Here is a 12,762-nt window from a genome sequence, read left to right as displayed (position 1 = left end):
AGTTAACTTAAGAAAAAATAAAAGTCTTTGAAACGTTTTCCTTCCTAGCTAGGCATCTCTTTATATAACTCAGAGACTCAGTACCTTTCAGAAACATTATTACAGAGTCAGCTCAAGATAGGATTTCTTTGTTGGAATGTAAAAGCGCCATCAAAGCAGGCCTCTGTTACCTTTTCAATATTCTAAAGCCTAAGCGAAGTCTAACAGTAAATGTATTCACAGAAATATATTCCAGCCAGCTGAATAGGTGATTTAGGCTCTGGCATTTAGAATAAACAAAGGATCTGTGGGAATGTTGATTACAGTTAAATATGCATTATGAATTCATATATTTAAAGTCATTAATTCCCGAAGTTTTAGCTTATGAGATTTGCAAAGAGATCTACTATTAAAAAAGTTAATTCCAGTTATATTCCTACTTCTGTAAGTCTTAGAACAAGATACATTTTCATACATTTTCATATTTTAGTGGGAACTCAGCCACCTTGTTAGTCATCAGCATTTGTGAAATAGGCAGGATGTTCAGAGAATTTTGGAAAGTTCTTTAAGAAGGGTAGTCACTTCTCCATTATTAGAATGTGAGTTGTATCTAAGTAGTTAATCTCTCAAGGCCAATTTATGAACTTTGTGCGGTGGAAAGAGCTCTGGATTTGGAATGAGAAGGCCTGTGTTCAAATCCTTGCTTTACCATTGCCAGCGCAGCTGAAAGAAGAAGCAGTTACCAGTTATTTACACTTTATTCTGAATTGATTTCCATTCCCTTTCATAAAAGCACATCACCCTGGAGGGAAAATACATATTAGTGATGTATATGGTGATTTAAATCAGCACCAGTTCTCTCTGGAAGATAGACCTGTCGCTTAATGAAATGCCTTCCCCAGTGACATCAGCCGAGTGAAGAATGTATGTGTCCTCTTTAAACAAATATAATGTATGCGTGTTTCCTTCCTTTCCCAGCCTACTTTTCATGTCCACCAAAAAGCAGAAACCTGTCTTAATTGAAACACTATGTTAATTGCATGTGTGTTTTGAATCTCATTTCTTCTTTCTCCTTTTCTCTAGATAATGAATTAAATGATTTTCTATGGATTCTAGAAAATGCCCCTTTTAAACAACATAGCCATTGCCTAGGACATGCTTCTATGAGTAAAAATCACCAAATGGGAAGGTGTCACTCCCAGGAAAGTGCTTCCTAAATATGGGGGAGTTGGGGGATGATGGAAAGGGAAATTTATTTGGGAGTCAGTCTTACATCTGTTCTGTTCTTCAGGTTACTATGAGTAATCAGGCCTTCTGGAATAATGAATTCTTCCAAATGACAAGTCCTTTAGAAATGGCATCCCCTTTCTATTTTTAAGATTAAATGAGGTGCTTAAGACTTTTTAAAGACATGCTTTCTTTTCATGTGAGCTCTTAACAAGTAAGGGAAAATGTTCTTTAAAAGACACACACACACACACACACACACACACACACACACACACCATATTTTGTCATGGATCCTTTTAAATAGGCTGGAATTGTGGGGGTCTTTTGAGGTACCATCTCTCCAGCTTTGATTTGCCAGTGTCCTTGATCCATCAAGATCACCTTGATCCATTGAGAACTTATAAAACAGACTTCCGATAGTGCCTTGTTCCTTTACCTATGTTTTCCTCGTAGACATGGAGTAAAAACCCGACTTTTATCTTTTCAGTCTGATAGTCATTACTCAAGCCACTCCAGCAGCAATACTCTCTCCAGCAACGCATCGAGTGCTCACAGTGATGAGAAGTGGTACGAAGGTGATCGCACAGAGACAGAGCTCAACAGCTACAACTATCTTCAAGGCACCTCTGCAGATAGCGGCATAGATACCACCTCCTACGGCCCCAGCCATGGCAGCACAGCATCTCTGGGGGCTGCTACATCATCCCCACGCTCAGGACCTGGCAAAGAAAAGGTGGCACCGCTGTGGCACAGCTCCAGCGAAGTTGTCTCCTTGGCAGATAGGACCTTAGAAAAAGAGGGTCATGGAGTAGACCGCAAGACAGAGTCTTCACTGAGCCTGGATATCCATAGCAAGAGCCAGCCCACCTCGAATCCTTTAACAAGGGAGAACAGTACTTTTAGTATTAATGATGCTGCTTCTCACACAAGGTAACAGTCCTCTCCAGGTACCATTTCATTTCCAGTCCTCCATCTAGCATCTCCATCTTCAATTCCATAGTCTATCAAATATTCAAAAAAGTTGAAGGAAACCACCTACTTTATTCAGCTCAGCAGAGTATTAAAAGAAGCATTCAATGTAGTAAAGAGTATTATTGTGCATTTAATGCCTTGTCGGTCATAAAATACTCGATGAGTAGTCCTGTAATCATAATACATTTTAAAACTGGAGGATTCTTACACATCTATCCTTTTTAAAATTGTATTCAAATTATATTTATTTTTCTTTCCCAGTGTGCTCATTATTTCAAGCTACTGGGCACTTTTAAAGAATTACAGAGAAAAGGCAGTAATTTTGCATATCATTTGATCATAGACAATGCAAAATAGGACAATCTCTTATTTGCAGACTTTTTCAGGGGAAAAAACCCACTACGTTTTAAAGGGAAGGGGTGATGTTATACAAAATGGTAGTTTTCTCAGTTTCCTGTCACAAGAATGGAGGAGGGATCCAACAGAACAGATTAGGTAATTTAGAAGGGTGTGTGTGTGTGTGTGTGCGCGCGCGCGTAAGTAAATCCACACACATATATATATATATAGACACACACGAAAGGCAGCATGTTGTAGTGGATAGAGAGACAGCCTCAACCAGAAAAACCTGGATTCACATCTTCCCCTCAGAAGCTTAGTGGCTATGTCACTTACTCTCTCTTGTCTCTTGGCATTGAGATTATAAATCCCAGAAGAGAGTTTCATCCCTGAGGGTTCTGCATGCTAATGAAATCATAGATCCAGACAGGAAGAAAAAAACACGAACAAAAAAATATAAAACAACTCAGTATAAATGTCCATACACACACTTCTTAGAGTAAAAAAGTCTACATTCCCTAATAAAATTGGAGAGTGCTCAGCTGGGGAAATGGGTGCCAGTTTTTTTTTTTTCTCCCTTAGCTTTCAGCCGGAAACCAAAGAATAAGACTTTACTCATTTGTATAAGTTATCCATTCTGTCAGTCTTTTTGTAAAACTGTTCATCTTAGTACTGATTTCTTTTTTTTACTCTTCACTTTCTTTTAAAAAAAATTGATAATTTTTGCTTCTATGTCATTTCTATTTCTCACTTGATAGATAAATTTCCTTTTCATCCCTTCCCAGAGAGCCTTCCCTTGTAATAAAGAGGAGGAATGGAATAGAATTCTTCAAAACTAACGTATCAGAAAATTGACGTGCATTATTATATACACCCATGGTTCCCTATTCTATAGTCATGCTTTTCTTACCTCTCATGTCTTCATCTATCCTCTTGAAGAGAAAGAGCTTACTAAGGAAGGCTTAGTCATGTTCTATCTGGTATTAAGTGCAAAGCTATCTGTGCCCATCCTTCACTAGTTCACTAGACTCACCAGGTAAGTTTAATCATTTACTTTTCATTTGGGCCAGTATAGAAGTAATCACTTTCTCTGTCTGCTCCGTAGAATCATAGATTTAGAAGTGGAAGGGACCTTAGCGATAGGTTCCTAGATCTGTGGCTGGAAGGGACTTTGGAGGCCATCTAGTCTGACCCACTCATTTTCCAAATGAGGAAATCTGAGGCCTAGGCAGTGTTGGAGGTGCAGTGTGAACCAGAGCTTCTTCCAGATCTCTCAGTCTTTTCAAGGTAGCTGGTAGAGGGCATGGTTAATGCGGGCATCATGAAGGCATCCTGATCCCTTGGAAGGAGAAAAACAACTAACTGATAGCTTCACAACTGGAGCATCAGCTTGGCTTTCCTAGGCTTCATATTGATTCCAAGTTGTATACAGTCATAGAACATATTTACAAATTAGGTTATTTTCTCTGTAGTTCAAAAGGTTACTATCCCCATGCTCTGTTTCTTTGGTTTTCCCTTAAATTCTTTGTTTAAAGCACTGTACTTTTTTTTTTCAAGGTTTGTGTTACATCTTGGAGATAGGGCTGTGTTCCAAATTTTTAGGACTTTTTCCTAATTTTAATACCATAATGTGTAGTAAGTTGAGAGGCAGAATAGCCTAGTGGATAATGATCGGGCCTTGACAACCATAGGCTGTGTGACCCTGGGCAAGTCATTTAACTTCTCATTGCTCCATAAGTTACATAACAGGTGCCCATCTGCATTGGTAGAAGAAATTCTATACAGGGAATACCTTATACTAGTGAGATCATAGGTCCAGTCCCTAGGTCAAGGTTGGAATGAAATCAGCATATGATGAGCTACCTCTTTGTACCCAAAACACATCATCAGGATTGGGCCATTCAGTGTTGACTGAATTACTTCTATAAACTTACTCCAGGTTAAAACCCACTGAAAAGATATATCTTGACTTTTATTTTGACTAGATGCTTGGATGGCACTGAATTCACCATATATTATCTAACACCGTGCTTTATATTAGCTGTATGGAGATAAGTTTTTAAATTTGAAGTACCTTTCAGTGCGTTAAAAATGAAAATATTTTGAAGAGTAAAGATTATGTGAGTCTTTAGGGCACAAATTTTGGAGGGACAATGGCAAAGCCTGCTACCTCACCCCCGACACCCTAACTGATGTGTTGAATAACATTAGTTTTAGGACTTTGATAACTTGAATGCTTTGTGATTTGGGTGGGTGAGTATAAGGAAAAAGATCTGTAGAAGGCGAGATTTAACAGCTATTCTCTGCTAGAAGAAAAGAACTTGGTAACCAAATGAACATTGCAGGAAGAGCTAAAATGGCTGCAAATTAGAGTGTTTGTGTCCTCAGAAGACAGGAACAATAATTAATGTGGAGATCTCTTGACAATGCGTGAAAGAGCTTGTACCTGAGAATCGGTGACAAAAAGTAAATTATAGTGATTAAATTCTGCTGCAGTATTTCTGGCTGGGCTCTGTTCCTTTCCACCATCCCTATTGATGATACTGCAGGTTTCTTGTGGCATCCCATGAGAACTGCATTAAAGTAGGTTGGTAATTACATAGTATTTGTTATTTCTGAATGTCATTAAGAGAAACCATAAGCACTAATAACTTCCCAGAATTATTTTTTTAAGTCAGCCTATTAATTCTTATAAACTTTTTTAGCTAGATAAAAGTCATGTTATTTGTGGGTGTTTGGTTTTGTTGGGGCTTTTTTTTTAAACCATTTTCAGTGAAATGTAGGATCTAATACCCAATGGTATTGTTCAGCTTCATTGGCTATCTCAGTTTTGAATTTTAATATGTAAGTTCTTCAGAAGGATGATTAATGGTCAGGATAAGTCTCTTAAGGTATGTCTCCTTCCTGTTAGGATTCAGTTAGGTGGCGCAATGAGTAGTCAGAAGGACCTGAGTTCAAATTCGGCCTCAAACACTTGACACAGTTACTAGCTGTGTGACCTTGGGCAAGTCACTTAACCCCAAATGCCCCTCCTTCCCCTCTCCAAAAACATTTTTTTTGGTCATTCTTTGGTTGCTCCTTCTCTGAGGTCTGACTTTACCTGCAGCATGCTGCTTTTCTATGTTGACAAAAGCTTTCACAATCAGTGTTAAATAACCCTAGTCACTCATGCAAACTGAGAAGAGTGCTCCTGTCCTCCCACTCCCCCTGCCCACCACTGTTGGGCACTGAATTGTACTGATCAAACAGTATAACCTCTGGCTTGCCCTTTCTGTCCCTTGGCCAAGAAGAAACCCCTAGAAAAAGAATTCAGAAGCTTTTTTGCAAGCTTTCCCCATTTTTTCCCGTCATCCCCTTAGGTTCACCAGACCCTGCTTATGTCCTTTACCTTTAGGTCAACTGAACCTTTTCGGATTGAGTTGTTTTTTGTTTTTTTGTTTTGGCCAGGGCGGCGGGGGGGGGGCGGAGCGGCAGCTGCTGCTGCCTTCATAGAGTGTTGACTCTAAGCATTACCTCCACAGTCCTTCCATGTTTTTGACTAGCATGAACTCCAAATTCCAGAGGCAGTTCTACAGTGCTACCACCAGTCTTCTAATCTTGATAGGCTCTCATTATGTACTATTTTATTTTCAAGATCATTGAATACATGTCTAGAGTAGTATAAATTATTATGCATGTATATGTGAATATATGTGTGTATATATATGTATGTCTGTTTGCAGCTGATCTTTATCATTAGACCAAGGTTTAGTGTTAGAAGGTTAATGCCTAACAATGTGCGAGACTGGCTGACGATGGGTATAAAACAAATTTCATGGAAAAAAGCACTCACTTGAATTATTGGTGCACAATCGTTTTCATAACTGTGTTTTTTTCTGATTGACAAGTCAGTGTCACTGTTCACACCTGAAGGTGTATGTATATGGGGAAGAAGGGTAGATTTTTCTCCTTTGGTTTACAAAGACCAGTAGCCTACCCTTCAAGCTCCTACTGGTGGACTGTATCCATGACACAAATACAGATACATACATATTCAGTTTACAGCACATTTGCTGTAGCATTCACTCAATCAAGAAGCATTTATGAAGTGTCTACTGGGTGTTAGGCACTGGAGATGCAAAGATGGAAGTGAAACAGTCCCTGCCTTCGAGGAGCTTACAGTCAGTCAGCCATGGTAGACAATATATACGTATATAGATATGTACAAAATACATACAAGATAATTGGGGGGAGGGGACACAGCAAAGAGGCCCTAGGACCTGGGAGAATAGTGGCAGCCTAGGTGACACAGTAACGGGGTGGGGGAGGGCAGATTTTGAGGGAGACTGGGGCTAGTGATAGTGATGTCAAACAAGAGAAAAAAGCATTCTAAAAAACACAACAGAGTAGTGGTTCAGAGGAATCAAAGACAAGGAAGACAGCTTTAAAAACTAACCCTGTTGAATTTGTGACACGGCTTTTAGAAAATGGCAAGTTGTCTGTAATAAAATTTATAGTTTCCTATGCAATCCAGTTTTTTGCATACAGAAATGTTCGTGATAACTGATGTTTATCAAGTATAGACTTAACAGAAATTTTCAATTACTTAAAGACCATTCCATGAATGGAGGACAGACGGTGCAGATACATAGACAGGAATTCACCTTGCACATCTATGAGGAGCAATAAGAAGACCCGGGGAGAATTGTATAATAAGGCTAGGTTAGGACCAGATTGTGAAGGATTTTAAGTGCCAAATTTAAGAAGTTATCTTTGATCCTAGAGGTAATAGAGAGCTATTGAAGTTGATTGATGAGGGAAGTGCCCTGATCAGACAGAGTGTATTTTAAGCAAAATACGTTGGCAATTGTGTGGTGACTGAACTGAAGTGAGGAGAGACTTGAGGTCAGGAAACCCAATTAGGAGGGTCATGGACCCCTTTGGCAGTCTGGTGAAGGCTACAGTGAAACCTCAGAATTAAATTTTTTTCATAATTTTTAAATGCTTAATTTAAGTTAAAGGTTAGTGAAAATTAAAATGTAATTTTTTTCTCATCTAAGTTCATGGACTCCTGAAATCTACCTACAAGGCATTGAATCTCAGGTTAAGAACCCTTGACAGGACAAGTTCCAGGACTGAGTCTTGGGGTATACACATACATGTGACATGAATAATGAGCTAGCCAAAGATACTGAGAAGAAGCAGAAAGACATATGAGAGGAGAACCAAGAAAAAATAGTGTCCCGAAATACCAGAGAAGAAGGTACTCAATAGTGTTTAATGCTGTAGGGAGGTCAAGAAGAATTAAAGGCCAGAAAAGCCTCTCAGATTTCATCCTTAAGAGAACATTGTGAACCTCATAGAGATCAATTTCCAACTTCAAAGAGGTTGGAAGCAAGATTGCAAAGGATTGAGGAGTGTGAGAAGAGGAGCTTTTTTCTAGGAGTTTTCGCTGAGAAAAGGAGAAAAGATGTCTACAGTAGATTCAGTAGCTCAGTGATTTTCTCAGGAATACATCCAACCAATAACATGCTCAACATTGCTTCTTGCTTAGAATGTTAAATCCTCTTCATCTGTACCAGCTTTTTTTCTATAAATTTAGGTGAGACTACCTTATTTTTATTTTTAAAGGAGAAGAATCTAGAATTTTTTTCTGATTTTTAAGTATCTAGAAATATAAAATCCTTTTTAAAGCTTGCAATCAGACTTTTTAAAGCTTTCATTTGGACAGGTATATTATTTTAAATTTTTATTAAAACTCCTGGTTCTCTTACACAAAAGAAACATCCAAAATTTTAGTTTACATTGATATGTAATCACAGCTACAGATGATCCAGCCCCCAAACCTTTAGTTTATCAACTGTAGAATGGGGATGATAATAGCACCTACCTCAGGATTATGGTGAGGATCAACTGAGATTAACTTTTGTAAAACACTTAGTGTATTGTCTGCATATAGAAGATGTTTAATAAATTCCCTCCCTTACCTCCCTTCAGCCTGTGAGGTGGAGTTGGACAATTGTTTTAGTGGACTTTTTAATTAATGATGCCTAACCAAGTATACATACAGTAAAAAACAGAATTCCAGTGGTTAAAATTGCAAGTGATATTTTAAAAAATGATCCCTCTTCAAATCACAAAATTAAACTGAATTATTTCAGTCATTCAGCAAAAAGTCAATAATTGATTTCTTCCCAGTCCAATTGTCCAGCTAAATGACTAACTGCTGACGGCACCACATTCTACAAGTGTCACGGAGTCAAGAGACTGGAAATGAGAACAGGGGTCACTTCATTCATTAGGGAAGATCAAACTTAAATAATACAAAGATGAGAATTTATCCTAGTTGGGTTTTTTTTTTACACCTCTAAGGAATGAGACGCCACACCTTCCTTGGTAATTAATTTCAGCGTTTAATTACTCATTATCAGGAAATATTCTTCCATTTCTTACCTGAATTACTCCTGCAACAGTTTAAATGTTTTCCTTTGGTTTGATCTTCATTTAAGAAAGTGAAGTCATTTTTTCTAGCCACCTGCTTCTTCTAAGCACCTAACATGCCAAAAAAAAAAAAGTTTTATTTTGTTTTTGTTTTTCTTTCTTCTTTTTTTAAAGTCTTCCAGGGAGAAATGTTCTATCACTTCACTTGGCACATAGCTTCTTCCAATATTTAATCAGTCTGAAATTCAAAAAGTTCTTTCTTACATCTAGATTAAACCTCTTCTGCCCCAATTTGTCCGTTTTTCTTCACATAGTCTTCTAATTAGACAAATGGCATAAAACTCTCCATCATACTAATCATTAATACATTTGAAGAAAGCAGTTATCTTTTAACTATCTCAAGTTTGGGCTGGCCTCCCACCGTTCTTCTGATTTTCTATTCCTGTACCTCCACTTTTTTGCTTATGATCTTTGGGTTCTCCAGGTTTCATAAATGCTTTGTATAAACCAAATTCAAACATAGTTTTCTAAGAAGGTTCTTAACTACATCAGCATATAGAACAAGAGTGTTCTTCCTATACTCCAATGCCATCTTTTTAAAATAATAGTTCATTGTCGATTTATGTTTCGCTTGTGCTCCCATTAATGACTCCTAGATTTCTTTCCTGCTTTATGTATACTTATCCAGGCTTCTCCTCAAAACACATGGGGTGTTTTTTCCTTAGCTTACTACCATGTACTTGTTATGATCATGCTGTTTTCAAGGATTTTTTTCTCTAGTTTGTTGCAATTACTCAGAATCCCTATACAAATTCAGCATAACAATTCAACAGATATTTTTTTAAAATCCCTGCTCTGTTGGATGTACTTTGTTAGATCCTGGGGTTACACAGATAAGAAGGGCTTGATCTTGCCCTGAAAGGAACTTAGAGATCTCGATCCCTTTTATAGATTTTTCTTCTCTAACCTTTTAATCTCAGTGACTGTCCTCTGTACACTCTCCAAGTCTCTCTTAAATTGTAGCAGCCAGTCTTAGCCACAGAACTATGTTAAATGGCCTCTTTGTGCTAAACACTTTGGGAATATTACCTAATTAGCATCCTTTACATTGTCCATCACCTAGAGGATTATTTGATGCGACTTGTATCATCCCAGCCTTTAGCTACACCTGTTGGACAGGTGGCTCATTGTGAGTCTCCCCCTCCTAAGAAGATCGTAATAATATGCAGTCTGACTTAAACTCTTCCCTCCTGTGCCTAATCAGATGACTCCCAGGTGTTCTCCTGCACTAATGATAGCTAACATTCATATGGAGCTTACTACATGTCCAGTACTGTTGTAAGTGCTTTGCAATTATCTCATTTGATCATCACAATACTCCTTGGTGGTAGGTACTATTATTAACCCCATTTTACAGAGGAGGAAACTGAGGCAAACAGAGGTTAAGTAACTTGCCCGGAGATGCACAGCTAGTAAGTGTCTGAGGCTGGCTTTGAACTCAGGTCTTGGGAGCTTTATCCACTGCACTGCCAATCTGCCCCAACATAAAGAGGAAAGAAATATTAGAAAATCGATTTTGGTCTTTGTTTATGATCCCGTTTGTAAATCTTTCTGTTCATGTCGATTCATAGCTGATTTTGTAGTGGCCTTGAGGCCAAGAAAGACCTGGGTTCAGGTCTTATCTCTAATGCATACTAGCTTATATGACTCTGGGCAAGTCACTCAACCTCTCAGTGTCCTAGGCCGTTCTTGAAAAAGGTAATTTTCTCACCTGAGAATTCCATATACCTTTGAAATTACATATTCAGTTCCCATCCCTATTTATTGTTCACTTAAAAGGTATAGTTTTGACTCCATAGCTATTGGTAAAGACTGTATATTGGCATTATATGTTTTGCATTTCACTCTTTGAGCCGGTTTTAGCCAACAGTTTCATTTATTAAGACCTTTATTCAGGGATAAATATCTCCCTTATGTAATTACTTCTGATAATAAACAGAATAAGAAGGCCAGTTTAAACAGCACAGATTTGTTCCTTCTTTTCTACTGTGACCTTGAGTGAGACTTTATCGTCACCCTAGTTCGTGAATTAACATAATGATGGCAGATTCTTTAACATTTTCGTTATTCTTCCTTTTGGCAACCGTTGCTCAATGTTCAGGCCTCATGCAGATATATTTGTAATAGCTAATGAATGATTCATTAATTATTAGTTAGGCAGCAGGTGGCTCAGTGGATGGAGCACTGGGCCTGGAGTCAGGAAGACCAGACTTCAGATCTGGCCTCAGACACTTAATAGCTTTGTGACCCTGTGCAAGTCACTTAACTTCTGTTTGCCTCAGTTTCCCCATTTGAAAATGGGAATAGTAACAGCACCTACCTCTCAGGGTTGTTGTGAAGATCAAATGAGATAATATTTCTAAAAAGTCCTTAGTACAGTAGCATGTCCCTTATTAGAATTACTGGTTTGGGTCTAAATGTGTGATTTCATCAGTTTATGATAACTTCTCCTAATGGAGGTCAGCAATTTGTCTGGGCACTTTGCACTGAGAGGCCGAGTGACTTGCCCAGAGTCACACAGCCTAGTATGCATTAGGCATGAGACCTGAACCCGGGTCTTCCTTACCTGGGACATGGCCATGGTGCACATTCTAGTGTGGGTCAGAAGCAGTACTTGAACCGAAGGCTCACTAACTTTGTCCATTATACTCTGTTACTTCAAACTAATGCCATGAGTCAAGATTGTAAAAAACTCATTTCTATAAACTCTGTGTGTGTATCTTCACAAATTAATGTGTTTCATGTTTTTCTATCTTAGTAACTATGATTCATAGTGCATCATTTTTCCTTTGTATAAGGTCTGTGTGTCTTCTCTGTCCCTCTTGGTGTCTCTTTTCTCTCCCCCGTCTCTCCCTTTCAGTTTATCTCTCTCCTCTGCATATTGTTTTCTGTTTCCATCTTTTTTCTGTTTCTTCCCTCTTTGGGATTTTATCTCCCCCAACTTTTTTTTTTAACTTTAACTAGCTCTCATGTAGACTTAATTTTTCTAGGTGTTTTAATTATTTGTTGAACAGAATCTTATGTTCTCTGTTCTCATTTTAAAAGCCAATCAATGAGGCATAGATGGCATCTTGTACAAAAGTCACCTTATTTCTTTTTTTGTTTAAGTAGCCCTCAGTTGAATATTTTCCATGCACTTGGTAAGAGGGGAAAAATGTTTTTAAAAAAGAGGATCATATTAGAAGGGGGAAACTAGGTTTGGCCAGTTATTTTGAAGAGGCTGAAGCAGGCTCTAAATGACAGGGATGGAAATTCACTTTGCTTTTTGTTTATCTTGATCTTCATCCAAGTGCTTTATCTTTTGCCAAGTTTTAGCCCAATTACTGGTTAGCAATTACAAGAATGAAGGAAGCTTTGCCATCTTTGTAGTCTGCAGATAGCACATGGGTTTTGTTTATTATTGCAAAGGCTCTTTGTTGTCAAAGTTAATCTAGGTAAAGTTTGAATTGATGTAGCTAACCCTCCTTCAAAAAAAATCATCTTTGCTAGTTCTATTTCTTCTCCTTAACCTCCCCTGAATCTTTTCCTGGGCCCGTTAGTTGATTTGAGTTTCTCCTCCTCTACCTTAATTCCCTCACCATGCTAGTGGAAATTATGATGAACAAGCAGTGGGAGAAGAGAATAGCAAAGAACACGGACAGTCCAAATATAGCTTTTGACCCCCTGAACATCTTGAAAGTTAGAATTCAATTCAGCTGCCTTTGGTTTTTCTTTTAGCCAGTAATGTCAATAGGATTCTATATTGTGAAAAAAAAATCCAGA

At 38.1% G+C, this 12,762-nt stretch overlaps 1 protein-coding gene across 4 annotated transcripts in view; it reads left to right on the top strand.

Moving 5' to 3' along the window:
- The window catches only part of SIPA1L1 (signal induced proliferation associated 1 like 1), a 376,548-nt gene that overhangs the window by 335,229 nt on the left and 28,557 nt on the right, over nucleotides 1-12,762 (top strand). For all 4 annotated transcript variants that reach the window (XM_036736951.1, XM_036736950.1, XM_036736949.1 and 1 more), the window contains one exon: nucleotides 1,697-2,139. In XM_036736951.1, the coding sequence (XP_036592846.1) occupies nucleotides 1,697-2,139 (443 nt within the window). The remainder of the gene's footprint in view (nucleotides 1-1,696; nucleotides 2,140-12,762) is intronic.

This window comes from Trichosurus vulpecula, chromosome 8, assembly GCF_011100635.1.
Source record: "Trichosurus vulpecula isolate mTriVul1 chromosome 8, mTriVul1.pri, whole genome shotgun sequence".
Classification (NCBI taxonomy): domain Eukaryota; kingdom Metazoa; phylum Chordata; class Mammalia; order Diprotodontia; family Phalangeridae; genus Trichosurus; species Trichosurus vulpecula.
The sequence above is the reverse complement of the archived record's forward strand: the minus strand, read 5'-3'. Positions and strand labels throughout refer to the sequence as shown.